Consider the following 15,067-nt stretch of genomic DNA (forward strand, 5'->3'; position numbering starts at 1 on the left):
ATACCTGTGGTTGGCCACTGGACTATTTTGCGCTGCCGTGGATCCACGTGCTGTTCCATGTGGCCTTCAACCAAGATGTGTTTTGCTCATGGGTCATTCAGTGGATGATCTCTCCCACTAGTAAAGTGTCATAGACACCTAATATCAGGAGTTCTACTTTATATACTGCTGGGGCGCAGGGTTCCCTGTTCACCAGTGTTCTAATACTTTTACATTTGTCTTTCAAGCATCTGTGCAACTAACACCGGATTTCTGTCGAAAACTGGACAGCCTTGTGGGACCTCAGCTCACAGTGTTGGCGTCGGACATCTGTGAACAATACAATATCAACAGAAGAATATCGGGGTATGTGGAGTGTCTTCCTCTTGCACACAATGATGGCTGCCGTTTTGGTATGCTGATTAGAATATTAGGATATTTAATTTAAAGGGGTTGTCCGAGTGTTTACGCCTTGGGATAGGTCATTGGTATCTGATTGGTGGGGGTCCGACTCAGCGGCACTCCATTGAGCGCACAGCCTCGTCCCAGGCCAGTGATGTCATTTTTATCGGTGACATAGCCTAGACACAGCTCAGTCCCATTCCCATGAATGGAGCTTAGCTGCAGTACCAAGTACAGCCACTATACAATGTACGGCGCTGTGCTTGGTGAGCTGCACAGAAGCTGCAGCGCTCAACGCAGAGCTGCGGCCTCTTCAAACAGTTGATCGGCAGGGGTGTCGGGTGCCGGATGCCTCGTGATTAAATACTGATGAACCATCCTGAGAATACATCATCAGTATTAAACACTGGGAAACTCCCTCTATGGTTTAGGTATCATTAGACTGACGCACTGAGCTATACCTGGTCAGCTCACTTAAAGGGCATCTGTCAGCCAATTCGCACTTATGAAGCTGACTGACCTGTTACATGTGCGCTTGGCAGCTGACGGAATCTGTATTGGTCCCATGTTCGTATGATCCGACATTGATGAGAAAAATGTATGAAATTTAAATGTATGCAAATGAGTCTCTAGGAGCAACTAGGGCGTTGCCGTTACTCCGAGATGCTCTGCTTTATCTGTAACTACCACACTCTCTGCACTTTGATTGACTTTAGCAGAAGTCAGGGCTAGGCGTGATGATATTTACACTGCTTGGCCCTGTCAAAGAGCAGAGGGAGTGGCAGTTGCAGAGAGAGTAGAGCCGCTAGGTGTAATGGAAACGCCCCCGTTGCTCCTAGAGGCTCATTTGCATATATTAAAACATGATTTTTCTCAGTAATGCAGGCACATATGAACATGGGACCAACACAGATGCCTTCGGCTGCCAAGAGCACATGTAACAGGTCAGCCAGTGTCATAGGGACAAAACTGCTGACAGATGCCCTTTTAATATCTGCCTCCAGTGTGAACAAGCATATGGTGTGCTTTGCATTTTTTAATAGAGGTTCTCTTTTTATCTCTAGGTCAGAGAAGGAACCTCAGTTCAAGTTTATTTATTTCAACCACATGAACCTAGCAGAGAAAAGTACAATACACCTCAAGAAAACGCCAAGTGTCTCACTAACTTCTGTCCAGCCGGAGCTTATGAAGATTCTTGGAGATATAAATAGTGATTTCACAAGGTGAGCTATCACCCGAAATATTATCTTGTCATACACAACCCATTTCAGAAGGCCGCCAGCACCCCTGCCAAGCACATGCTTTTGCCAGAAGCTTTGTCCAGCCATTTTCGCTGCAGGAGGAAGGTAGTATTACATGGTGGTCTTCCAGAACAGATAGGCCATATATACAAGAAGGTGGCATGCTGCCCATATACCCTTTTATGCTGCAGTGACATGCCAACTAGTGATATCCATGGCCACGAGGAGAGTGGGCACTGTGCTACAGTAATAGACTCCTTGTGTGGCCCCTCGGAGTTCTTGGATACAGTGCCTTTCTCATCCGAGCTCTGTGTCTGGTATTGCAGCTCAGCCCCAATAGTTTCTCATGGCTGGTGGGGTCCTAACATTCGTGCATCTCCTCTCCCCAACCAGTCACACATTTCAATTTGAAGTTTGTCCTCCTCCTTTTCAGAGTGGATGAAGATGAAGAAATCATAGTAAAAGCCATGAGTGATTACTGGATCGTAGGGAAGAAGTCTGATCAGCGGGAGTTGTACGTCATCTTAAACCAAAAAAATTCGAATCTAATTGAAGTAAATGGTGAGTACCCAGCGTATCATTGCGTAAATCTGGTGACTCCTTCTGAAGAGGAGAGGAGGTGAACCTGTGATCGGCTGTTTCCATCAGTGTCATGGACTTTGAGTGGAGGATGAACGATGATTACTGCTCCAAACTTCTTCTAGCTATGGTCTGGCAGATGGTGGGGGTCTAAGTTGTCAAACCTCCTCTAATCTAGTAGATAGGTGATGAAAGGGTCACAGATTTTTGTTAAAACATTTTTGATATGCAATAATGAAATATATAAAGTTTTGATTGGTGGGGGTCTGAGGGCTGAGACCGCCACAGATCAATAGAACGAGGAAAGAGAGGCATGCATATCATGCTCTCTCTCCTCGCTGCAGGAGATTGGTTCAATAGAAGTCTATGGGCCTGACTAGATTCCAACCTCTTCAGTGAGAGGAGAGAGCTTGATATTGTGTGCGCTTCTCTCTCCAAGTTCTAGAGATCGGTGGGGGTCTGTAAATGTATTATACAGCCGGCACCCTCCATGTATGGAGCGGGCTCAGCGCAGCAGCCCACTCCATACATTCCCTCAGCCACTATGACGTACAGGTACCTCATTGTGGCTGAAGGGGTTGATAAAAGTGGGAAAAAGTTTTTAGAAATATAAAAAAAAAAAAAAATTAAAAAACAAATACAAACATTCTAATCACCCCTTTAACCTATATTAAAAGTAAAAATAAACAATACAAAAGACCATTAGTATTATGTCCCCAAACACCCAAAGTATTAAAATATAAAAATCCTATACTCAGAACTCCATACCAAAAAAATAAAATCAAACTGGCCAATTTGCGTTTTTTTTGTCACTTCGCCTACTAAAAAATTGAATAAAAAAGTTATAAAAACACTGAATGGTATAAATTTGTGTTTTACAAAAGTTTTAATATCATAGGAATCTGCTCTTGAGCCCTGACTTTCAAATGATTTCATCTCTCCTCATTTTATGCATGCGAGGCACGAGAAGCTCTGGTGGCGCTGCAGTGACAGAAGTGCTAGCCCTCCTGATGCCTCGGTGCCTCTCTCCGTCAGGTCAGGTTGCTGCTGTGGTTTTGTGTTGCTGTTCCATGTGAAACTTTGGAACGGCTCCGAGACGTCATCAATATTCATCCCATCTTTTTTCAGCAGATGGTTTTAATAATTAAAAACCAAGCACATCTTGCACCTTGACATTGGAGGCGCAGTCAAATTCAGTAGGTCTCATTACAATGTGCTAATCCACCCGGGGTATGAATGTCATGATTAAAGCCTGACGTGTCAGCGCAGTCATCACAGGTGCCAGTGTTGTCCACGAAGTGTTTTGACAACCGTAATTGTCACTTAGATGAATGATTGATGCGCAGGAAATAAGCGCTTGCACTCGCATATGTATATGTTACAGCCAGGATGTAATTGCATCAGAATGTATGGATATTAATAGCCACTTACTCCCTTTTCGAGCTGCTGCCTCTACACGGTGCTCATTACACCCAATTAACTTTGTTTTGGGTCTCCCGTCTTTGTGACCTTTGTTACCTCCCAGTAATTTTAGTTTGCCAACGACCTGCCACATTATAGGGACCTCATGTGTCAGAAGGATCAACTCTAATAAACCAGGCATACTGCCTGGTAGGGACGTATCCCTCTGTGCACTGAAGCCCTCAGTGCCCTTGGTAACTCCGCAACGGATTTTCACAAGACTGGGATCTTTGCCATGAGCAGAATCAACCCTAATAGCAGTTTAATAGGGTTGATCATACTGACATGTGCTTTTTCCAGGGGTTGGCCTTTCTTGCACATTGGTGGCATATCACTAGGATATGCCACCAATGTCTGATAGGTGCAGTTCCCACTGCCGGGACCTGCACTTATCTCTAGTAAGGAGTCCACAAAGTGAAGGACAGCGGACCGCGCAGCTGCTGTCCATTTATTTCTATGGGATATGCCACCAATTTCTGATAGGTGTAGGTCCTACCTCTGGAACCTGCACTTATCTCGAGACGGAGTCCGCAAAGTGAAGGAGAGCGGACCGCGCATGTGTGGCTGCTGTCCATTTATTTCTGTGGGACTGCCGAAAATTGCTTGGCTATTTCCATCAGCCTCATAGAAGTGAATCGAGCGGTGGCCACGATTGTGCCACTCTGCTGTTATTGGCAGTCCCATAGAAATGAATTTTTGGGCGGCCTGGCATGTGCAATCCGCTCTCCTTCACTTTGCAGGCTCCGTTCTAGAGATAGGTGAGGGTCCCAGAGGTCGAACCCACATCTATCAGACATTGGTGGCATATCCTAGCAATAACAGCCATGGACACTATAGATAGGGGTACATTTTACTAATATACCGGACTAGTAATGAGCAATTGGATTTGTTAAAAAAATCTGCCTCTTTGAGCAGTGAGGGGCTGGCACCGCTGCTTAAGAGACCCCCCTCTCTCCCTTGATTGACAGGGCCAGATATCTTGCCTGGCCCTGTCAGTCTTGCTCCTGCACCGATGTTCTAAGTAAGCAGTGCAAATGCAGAGGACCACTGCTGTGCCTGTGCATGCGCCATTACACTTTCAGGTGTACGCAAATGTGAGTGGCGCATGCACAGTGCACTGCTCAGGTGGCAGCAACAGATCCCTGGTGAATTTCTGTGAAGTAGGTGATTTTATGTTTCAGAGCTTAGCCTCCGTAAGGTGACGGGGAGACTGTTTACAGTACCCGTGGTATACCTCGTCTTTACTTAGTCGTCTCAGGCCTGTGTCCTATGAACAGTTTAGTCCCTGTTCACACTGGCTCCAGGACTTTTGTTTATAACTGAAGCCTGGACTTCAACCAGATCCCGTTGTATGACAGATCAAAACAGCGACTGATGGTCCGCCAAGGTTCACATTGCTTTTATGGCAGGTATAGCGCTGTGCTATCCTTGCCATCAAACATTGCAGAACCATTGGCAATGTGAACTGAGACTGTGATCGAAACACATTGGGCCAGATTTATCACGACTCTGACAGCTCACTCCACTTTCACATATGGCTAAAGTCAGTTTTAGCCAAGTCAGATTTATGATCGGCCCTTTAAGACTGTAATAAATGTGGTTTGACGGTAGCAGTTTATCCGTCAGTAAGCAGCTTTACAAAAGTCGCACGTTTTTACGAAAAAGTCGCATGTTCTATTAAAAAGTCTCATAAGATAAGCATGGTCCTGATTGGAGTGAAATTGCGACTTTTTAAATAGTCCCAATAGTAAATCTGTCTAGAGATTCATTTATATAAGAAAACACGCCCACTTTTAGAAAACTGGCAAGCGTAGTGCAGAGCAGAAAAAAGTCGCAAATTGTGCGCAGTTTAAGCGTTTGCGCATTTTTTTTAGACTTTTTCACTCCATTATTCTGACTTGAGCTAATGATAAATCTGGCCCATTGACTTCTGTGTGGTTTTAAAGGGAACCTGTCAACGGGATTTTGTGTATAAAGCTGAGAACATGGGTCGCTAGATGGCCGCTAGCACATCCGCAATACCCAGTCCCCATAGCTCTGTGTGCTTTTATTGTGTAAAAAAAAAAAGATTTGATACATATGCAAATTAACCAGAGATGAGTCCTGTCCCTGACTCCTATCACATACAGGACTCATCTCTGGTTAATTTGCATATGTATCAAATCTTTTTTTTTTTCCACAATAAAAGCACACAGAGCTATGGGGACTGGGTATTGCGGATGTGCTAGCGGCCATCTAGCAACTCATGTCCTCAGCTTTAGGCCGAATGCACACGGCCGTGTTCCGCGGCCGAGAGCGGTCCGTGGTATGCCAGGCTTGATTCCTGTTCAGAGCAGGAGCGCACGGCGTCATTGGTTGCTATGACGCCGTGCGCTTCATGCCGCCACTGCACTACAGTAATACACTCGTATAGTGTATTACTGTAGTGCAGCAGCGACATGAAGCGCACGGTGTCATAGCAACCAATGACGCCGTGCGCTCCTGCTCTGAACAGGAATCCGGTCCGTGGTATGCCGGGCTGCTCTCGGCCACGGAACACGGCCGTGTGCATTCGGCCTTATACACCAAATCCCGGTGACAGGTTCCCTTTAAACCTTGAGTGCTGCACATTTATATTGTGGATCATTGGAAGCTGGAATCTAGTCCGTTCATCGGCGCTTTACCACTCAACGGCTTGGCTGGCGTATGTTGATTTAATTACATGCATACATATGCAATCCTATGATGGTGGATTCACGTGAAGACCATTGTGCCACCCATATCCCCTCATAGATCGTAAGCTTTTGCGAGCCCTCGTTCCTGTTCTCATTGACGACGTGTTGTCATTTATGATTTTGTTTGTACACGAGGCTACTGATTTGTAAAGCGCTGCTTAATATGTTGGCGCTATATAAAGATTATTAGGGGGGTTGCGCCACCCACGTGTTTCAAACCAGCACCTGGATCTGAATACTTTTATAATTCCATGTCATAAAAAAAAAATTGTATAGCTACTGATTTATTCAATATAATGTATCTGTGTAGCGCCATCTGCTGTTTGTTCCTTTCCTTATTTCTTATCCACCTCACTGAGGTGGTCGCACGCGCTCAGTTTAAATCTTCAACTGTCACCAGCCATGTTCACGGTTAGAGGCTGTGGGAAAGAGCAACAGCAGAAAGGACACGTCCCCTGAGCTGTCAGCTTGATATAAATCTAGAAGAACAATCGGAGCAGTGAATGTGGAGATCTCTGGATCCATGTGAGGTACAGGGCTGGTTCTAGCTTTGTTGGAAAAAATTGTCATGTACTATGTGATGTCTGATTTTCATTTTTTACATCAATCATGGCTGTTTGTACTGTTTTAAAGCGACAGAAGTTCTTTATGAAATAATTTGTTGACATGGAATACATGAACCAGCAGTAAATCTGCGTTTCCGCTTTTCATATCTAACCTCCCTTTTCTCCGCTCTCATTTTCAGATGAAATCAAGAAGCTGTGTGCGACACAATTCAACAACATCTTCTTCCTGGATTAACAAGACGGGAGCATTGATGATGTCTGAGACGGCCCGTGACAGCCATTTTGTTCAGCATGGACAGAATATCAGTCATATTATTGACTGGAATGACTGTTGTAAGGCAATACTTGCCTTGTAAGAATCTACTTTCTACCCGTAGACCCAACGATCCGACCATTTTTAGATTTTAACTATTTATCAGAGCTCGACTTGGATCATCTTCATTCCATTTCTGTTACATGGATATGACTGCCGCTAATAAACCCACTAATCATTGTTATACTTTTAATTGTCCGGCCTCCACTCTTCCTTTTTTTTCCTTGTACTGGTTGGTTTCTCCAATTTCTTTTATCCAACGTCCGGTAATCCAGTCTGGCACCTGTAGAGGGTAGGTAAGGTTCTGTCTGCATCTGCATCGGAGCCTACAGATTCCATCACGTTTCATGGATCCGCAGAGGGTATTTGTTCCCATCAAAATGACAAACACCCTGCGGAACCAAGCGGAGCCCATTATCCTTCAGGTGCCACTTGTATCCGCTGTGTGAGGGATCCAGCAGGGCATTGTAGGTTCCATTGTAAACAGAAGCCACAGGTAGGTCTTTTAAAAAAAAATCTTGATTTAGCTAATACCCTTCATCATGTTGCAAAACCTGTTAAAGGGCATCTGTCAGCAGATTTGTACCTATGACACTGGCTGACCTGTTACATGTGCACTTGGCAGCTGAAGGCATCTGTGTTGGTCCCATGTTCATATGTGGCCGCATCGCTGAGAAAAATGATGCTTTAATATATGCAAATGAGCCTCTAGGTGCAACGGGGGCGTTGCTGTTACAGCTAGTTGCTCTGTCCTCTCCAACTGCCGCACCCTCTGCACTTTGATTGACAGGACCAGGTATTATGATGTTTTCACTGCCTGGCCCTGTCGAAGTGCAGGGAGAGCAGAGACTCTAGGTGTAATGGCAACGCCCCTGTTGCTCCTAGAGGCTCATTTGCATCTATTAAAACATCGTTTTTCTCAGCAATGCGGGCACATATGAACATGGCACCAGTTTCATAGGTACAGATGCCCTTTAAAGGGTGGAACATTTTACAATAGGGTAGCACTCCCACTAGGTGGCACTACAGAGACATATCCTTTTCCTAGGAAGCATTGCCTGGCCCATAAGACTCCCTACACCAGTTCCAGTGCTCTCCTGGAATTTCACAAGGTTAGGCCTCATGCACACGACCGTTGTTTTGGTCCACATCCGAGCCACAATTTTTGCGGCTTGGATGCGGACCCGTTCACTTCAATGGGGCTGCAAAAGATGCGGACAACACTCCGTGTGCTGTCCACATCCGTTGCTCTGTTCCGTGGTCCGCAAAAATAATATAACCTGTCCTATTCTTGTCCGTTTTGCGGACAAGAATAGGCAGTTATATCAATGGCTGTCCGTGCCGTTCCGCAAATTGCGCAACGCACACGGACGCCATCCGTGTTTTGCAGATCCGCAATTTGTGGACCGCAAAACACACAACGGTCGTGTGCATGAGGCCTTAGAAGCAGGCAAGCAGTGGAGATCTAATCATTTAAAGGGCCTCTATCAGCAGATTTGCACCTATGACACTGGCTGACCTGTTACATGTGCACTTGGCAGCTGAAGGCATCTGTGTTGGTCTCATGTTCGCTGAAAAAAATGAATTTTATATATATACGGCCACATGGGACCAACACCAATAGGTACTAATCTGCTGACAGATGCCCTTTAACTCTGTGGCACTGTGAAGAAAGCAGGGGATAAACAACGAGGGGCTGGCAGACGAAGCAGGGGGGAGCGAGGGTGCACAGAGTAGCTTGGGCCTGCCCTTGATGCACTTAACTGCTAATATCTGCATATAAAAATTAAAAGTACTTTTGATGCAACAGATCACTAAATGAAAGGAATCATTCCTTTCAGCTGAGCTAGCCCTACAAGACATGGTACCTGGTCTGACAGTGAATTTCCTAGTGACAGATTTCCTCTAAATAGTGTTAGATTTGCATTGGCAGTGCATTGTGGCTATTCTAATTGAATTATTGAGTGTGTGACACTATCGCCATCTAGTGGATATGATTGGTATTTATGTGCAGGAGAGTAATGACATTAAACTTTTTTTCCCCTCACCCATGACGGCACCCCATGCGACCAGGGACCTCCCATCCGGGACAGGAAACCTGAGAAGATAAAAGGTTCACACCCCCACCAAGCACCAGTTCAGGTTTCCTGTCCTCCGGATAGGAAGTCCCTGGGAAGACTTCACGTCGGTTCTCACCTGCAGTCGGGGGGAGGCCCAGGTTCTTATCCGGTGGGTGGCCTCCCCCAGGTGGCGTTATGCTCTCCGGGGCTGCTGCCTGTAAGTCTGGGCTCCTTTCCCCCACATTCCGGCGCTGGCCTGAGGGAGCCGCTATGGCCGTGTTCAGGCGGCTTCCCTCCTTACTTCCGGGGTTGCCCGTCTTCCTGTCGGCGTCAGAGGGGGCGTCTGCGCATGCGCGCGCCCTGACGCGGGGGGGCGGGGCTTGACCCGGAAGCCGGGCTCAGCACCGATGTGTGCCCCGGCGCGTCCTTAAACTATAAATGGGGCAGAGGGGGGGGAACCCAGCCGGCTGATGTGGCACACAGTGTGGTGCTGAAGAAGCTCTTGGTCCAGCAAGGATGTCAGAGCCTGCAGATGGACGCGCCGAACCCCTGGAACCCTCAAGGCCCGCGAGTCCGGTACTAGTCCTGAGGAGTGGGGGCTAAAAAGAAAAGGATCTTTGGTAAGATGTACCTTTTTCTTACTAATGGGGTGTTATCTGCTTGATTTGTGTAGGTGGCAAAGACCCCCAAAAAAGCGGCCTCTAAGACGAAGCATAAGGAGTGTGCAGGATGTAAGGCCCCCCTAGCTTCCTCCTATTCTAAACCGTTATGCACCCCATGCATCGATAAATTGGTGGATGGAGGAATCCCAGAGCCTTTCTAGGAATATGCGATCTTTAATAAGATCTGAGGTGAAAGCCTCCTTAAGATCCTTGAGTAAAATCGCCCGCAGGTCTCCGGAAAATCTCCGGATATTAGGGATTCGGATATAGACCAGTCTGACGTGGAGGAGAGAGAAGCAGGCCAGTTACTCTCTAATGACGCTGCTTCGTCAGCAGAGGAAGAAACAGGGGGTTCCTATTTCTCACCCTGAGGATACCCAAAACCTCCTTAAAGCAGTCAGAGCAACTATGCAGCTAGAAGAAGCGAAACAGGCTAAGTCAACAGCAGACGTTGCCTTTCAGGGGTTAGGTCCCAGAAAGCAGAGGGTTTTCACCATTCACGAGAACGTTCAGGCATTAATTAAAAAAGAATGGAAGAATCCTGATAGGAAGTTTTTCATCCCAAGCTCCGTCAAAAGGAAATATCCTTTTGATGAGAAAGTAGCAGCCTGCTGGGACAAGGCCCCTACGGTTGACGCTCCGGTGGCGAAGATTGCTAAAAAATCTGCGCTACCGTTTGATGATCTAGGTAGCCTGTCTGATCCTCTGGATAAAAAAGCGGATTTTTATTTAAAAAAGGCCTGGGAATCATCCTCTACCTGCTTGAGACCAGCGGTTGCAGCGTCATGGGTCTCTAGGTCACTGCATATCTGGCTGGAACAGCTAGAACAGCATCTCAGTGAGAAGAAGCCAAGAGAAGAGGTTTTGGCCTCCCTTCCCACATTTTTTAAGGCCGTCGATTTTTTAGCCGATGCCTCCACGGATATAGTAAGGTTCTCAGCCAGATCATCCGCTATGTCCAATGCGGCTAGAAGAGCTATTTGGCTGAAGTCCTGGAAAGCTGATCAGGGTTCTAAAGCTAGGTTATGCTCTATCCCCTGTGAGGGTGACAGGCTCTTTGGATCTTCCCTCGATGATATACTTGAAAAGGCCTCAGACAAAAAGAAGGGGTTTCCAGCTCCTCAACGCCCCCCCTTTTTTCGTAGATACCAAGGTAAAAGGCAAAAGGGTAGGCAGTATGATAGAAGGGAAAAGGATAAATTTCCTAAGAAATCCGGAGGTTTCCTTTTTAAATCCCAGGATACAAGACCCAAAGATAAGCAATGACGCCGAACCCCAGGTAGGGGGAAGGTTGTCTCTCTTTCTCCCAGCCTGGAAAAACATAACCAAGAACGGCTGGATCTTGGGAGGGATTGGAGAGGGGTTCTGACTGGAGCTCCTGTCCCATCCCCGGGATTCGTTCATTCTGACAGATTACCCCAAGGATCCAGTCAAAAGACAAGCCTTAGAATCGGAGATCCGGCTGCTTCTGCAAAAAGGGGTGGTTGTCCCGGTTCCGCAGGCAGAGAAGGGCAGGGGGTTTTACTCCCCTCTTTTTTTAGTGAAAAAACCCAACGGCTCCTTCCGGGTAATCCTGAACCTGAAGAAGTTAAACAGATCCCTCAGCTACAAAAGATTTCGTATGGAGACCATAAGATCGGCCATAGATCTCCTATCAAGGGATTGCTGGATGGCGACTCTGGACTTAGAAGACGCGTACTACCACGTGCCAATTCATGTGTCCCCCCAAAAATATTTGAGGACAGCAGTCTGGGTTCAGGGGGAATGTCTGCACCTGCAATACAGAGCCCTGCCGTTTGGGGTTTCTCAAGCCCCCAGAATCTTCACCAAAGTGATTGCGGAAGTTGTCTCCTTTCTGAGGTTGTCAGGAGTTCCGGTGCTGCCATACTTAGACGACTTCCTGTTTATTTCCCAGACCAAAGAAGGCCTGGTTCAAAACATCGAAGTTTCCTGCGCCCTGTTAAAGAGCTTGGGCTGGAAAATAAATTGGGTAAAGTCTTGCCTAACACCATCTCAGAACTGTGTATTTTTAGGCATCCTGTTAGACTCCCGAGTAGAAAAGTCCTTCCTCCCGTCCGCCAAGATATTCTCCATCAGGGAGCATGTTTGGGATCTTTTCAGATCCTACCTCTGCTCGTTCAGGAGGGCAATGGCGGTGCTGGGCCACCTGACAGCAACCTTTCCAGCGGTCCTATATGCGCAGGCCCACACAAGGAAGCTACAATCATGCATCCTGCGCCAATGGGACGGCCGCAAGCAGTCATTGGACCGGATTTTCCACTTATCCGCAGAAGCGAGAGTATCTCTCCTTTGGTGGACTGTGACAGAGAATCTCTCAGCTGGAGTACCATGGTCCTTTCAGGATCCGATAGTATTAACAACGGATGCCAGCCCGTGGGGTTGGGGGGCCCACTCGGAGAACAAAGGTTGGCAAGGGAGGTGGGATTTGAAGACCAGGAAAGCCACCTCAAACTTCAAAGAGTTAAAAGCAGTAGAGATGGCCCTAAGAGCGATAGCTCCGGGCATATCCTTCAGGAACATAATTTTATATTCGGACAACTTAACTACAGTGGCATACATCAACCATCAAGGCGGTACAAGGGTACCTTCTCTGGCAATACTCTGTCACCAGATTTTTCAGTTAGCAGAACAGAAACATCTATCTCTGTCGGCAGTCCACATAAAAGGAAAGGACAACATAGTAGCCGATTTTCTGAGTCGCACCCAGCTAAAACAGGGAGACTGGTGCCTAAACCCAGAGGTCTTCTCCCAGGTAACGCAGAGATTCGGCCTCCCCACGGTCGACCTGTTTGCCTCCAGGAAGAACAGGAAAGTGGAAAGGTTCTTCTCCATAAATCGTCTGGACGATCCAACAGCTTTGGACGGTTTGGCACAAAACTGGTCTCAGGAGGAGGGTTACGCCTTCCCTCCGTTTTCCATAATCCCGCAGGTTCTGAAAAAAGTCCAGAGGGAGAAATCGACAATTACCTTAGTGGCCCCAGTGTGGCCGAAAAGGTCCTGGTACTCCAGCCTCCTAGACCTAGCAATAGCCCCCCCTTGGATACTGCCCCCTCGGGAGGATCTATTATATCAGGGCCCGATCCTGCATCCCAATCCAGAAATTTTGCATCTGGCAGCATGGAGGCTGAGAGGGAGATTTGGTTAGGCCGGGGTCTATCCCAATCTGTAGTATCCACTATGTTGGGAAGTAGGAAAGCCACCACAGCCAAAAAATATAATAAGATTTGGGAAGTCTTTTCCTCCTTTTTAGGGATCAGTCCTGACCCCTTCTCTCCTCCAAATGTCTCTAGGGTCCTAGACTTTCTACAAGCTGGCTTGGATAAGGGGCTTAGGGCTTCCACCCTAAGAGTACATGTGGCAGCCTTGAGTTACTTCTTCGATTCTCAGTTGGCCCTGCACCCTTGGATTAAAAGGTTTCTGTCAGCAGCCTCCAGGATTCGCCCTTCGATAAGACCCTTGTCCCCTCCTTGGGACCTAAACACGGTCTTGACGGCCCTGTCACAGAAACCTTTTGAGCCCTTGTCTGACATACCCATAGACATGCTCTCCTTTAAGATGTCCTTTTTACTGGCCATTACTTCAGCTAGGAGAATCTCAGAGATACAAGCTTTCTCGGCCTTTCCTCCTTATACCCAGGTCTTGGATGACAAGGTTATTATTAGGCCTCTCCCGTCCTTCCAGCCAAAGGTGGTCTCGGACTTCCATAGAAGTCAGGATGTTATCCTTCCATCCTTTTGCCCTAATCCCTCTAATAGTTTAGAAAGGGAGTATCATTGCCTGGACGTCAAAAGATGTCTGCTTGCCTATTTAGAGTCTACCTCGGCTTGGAGGTTGGAAGAAAACCTTCTTATTCAGTTTTGGGGTAGGAATAAGGGGCGGAAAGTATCCACGGCAGTTATTGCTAGATGGGTGAAAAGGGCCATTTCCGAAGCCTATTTAGCGCAGGGTCTCTCGCCCCCTTCAGGGTTCGGAGCCCACTCCACCCGAGCGGTAGCTACGTCCTGGGCCGAGAGGGCGGATGCCTCCCTGGCTCAAATTTGTAGAGCAGCAACTTGGAGCTCTCAACATACCTTTTTGAAGCATTACAGGCTCCAACTTCATACGGATTCCGCCTTTGGTAGAAAGGTGCTTCAGGCGGTTGTCCCCCCCCTAGTTCTCATTAATAGTCTATCTCGCATGGGGTGCCGTCATGGGTGAGGGGAAAACAACATTGCTTACCGGTAATTGTTTTTCTCGATACCCATGACGGCACCCCCAAAATTTTCCCTTCCCTATATATATAAAAAAAAAAAAAAAAAAAAAAGGGAGCTAATGGGCTTAGTTCCCCCTTATTAGGTTACATGCGGAGTAGCCCGCTACTGCCTATAGGTTTCTGAGGGTTCTCTCTTGAGTATTGTAGAGATATAATGTACCATATTGGATCTCTCTCTCTCTTTCTTTCTTACGTGTATTCACCTCCGGAGTACTGTTTATTACTATCACTGGTGCTTGGTGGGGGTGTGAACCTTTTATCTTCTCAGGTTTCCTGTCCCGGATGGGAGGTCCCTGGTCGCATGGGGTGCCGTCATGGGTATCGAGAAAAACAATTACCGGTAAGCAATGTTGTTTTTTTTTTTTTTTAACTAGTATCGGTATGTCACACAGTGAAAATTTTAGACTATTTTTTGTTTTCCTTTTAGTAAAAAAAACCACCTGTTTTCATGTCCCAGTTCTCTGAATGCAGCGTGTTCTCATTCTGGTTGTTACGTCAATGTATACTGTATATCTATTGTAATCATGTGGCTTTTTATTATACTACTGTATATTTTTATTGGAAAATAACTGCACCACCTAAAGTCATGATAAAATCGCACAATTACTGTGAAGTCCGATACACGTTGGTTGTGCGGACTCGCAGACCGCACAGTACTCGTGTATATGAGTTCTTCAGGACTTACATTTATCATAACTAGCACAAAAAGTGGGGACGTTTCCAATAGCATCAGATTGCTGCTTAAAAAAAGTCCCCTCCAAGACCTCAGTGCTGCATCAGGCCTCGTTCACATTTCCACACGTACCCATTGATTTTA

At 46.7% G+C, this 15,067-nt stretch overlaps 1 protein-coding gene and 1 long non-coding RNA gene across 2 annotated transcripts in view; both read left to right on the forward strand.

Annotated features, from left to right (window-relative positions):
• The window catches only part of LOC122944826 (vacuolar fusion protein CCZ1 homolog), a 44,093-nt gene extending 36,654 nt beyond the window's left edge, over nt 1-7,439 (forward strand). The window contains exons 13-16 of the mRNA XM_044303498.1: nt 228-345; nt 1,446-1,604; nt 2,056-2,183; nt 7,122-7,439. Of these exons, the coding sequence (XP_044159433.1) occupies nt 228-345; nt 1,446-1,604; nt 2,056-2,183; nt 7,122-7,177 (461 nt within the window). The 3' untranslated portion in view covers nt 7,178-7,439. The remainder of the gene's footprint in view (nt 1-227; nt 346-1,445; nt 1,605-2,055; nt 2,184-7,121) is intronic.
• A 7,109-nt stretch (nt 7,440-14,548) lies between these two features.
• Nucleotides 14,549-15,067, forward strand: part of LOC122945423 — a 41,333-nt gene continuing 40,814 nt past the window's right edge. The window contains exon 1 of the long non-coding RNA XR_006391117.1: nt 14,549-14,590. This is a non-coding gene — a long non-coding RNA (uncharacterized LOC122945423). The remainder of the gene's footprint in view (nt 14,591-15,067) is intronic.

The sequence above is a fragment of the Bufo gargarizans genome, chromosome 8 (assembly GCF_014858855.1).
Source record: "Bufo gargarizans isolate SCDJY-AF-19 chromosome 8, ASM1485885v1, whole genome shotgun sequence".
NCBI classification, from domain to species: Eukaryota; Metazoa; Chordata; class Amphibia; order Anura; family Bufonidae; genus Bufo; species Bufo gargarizans.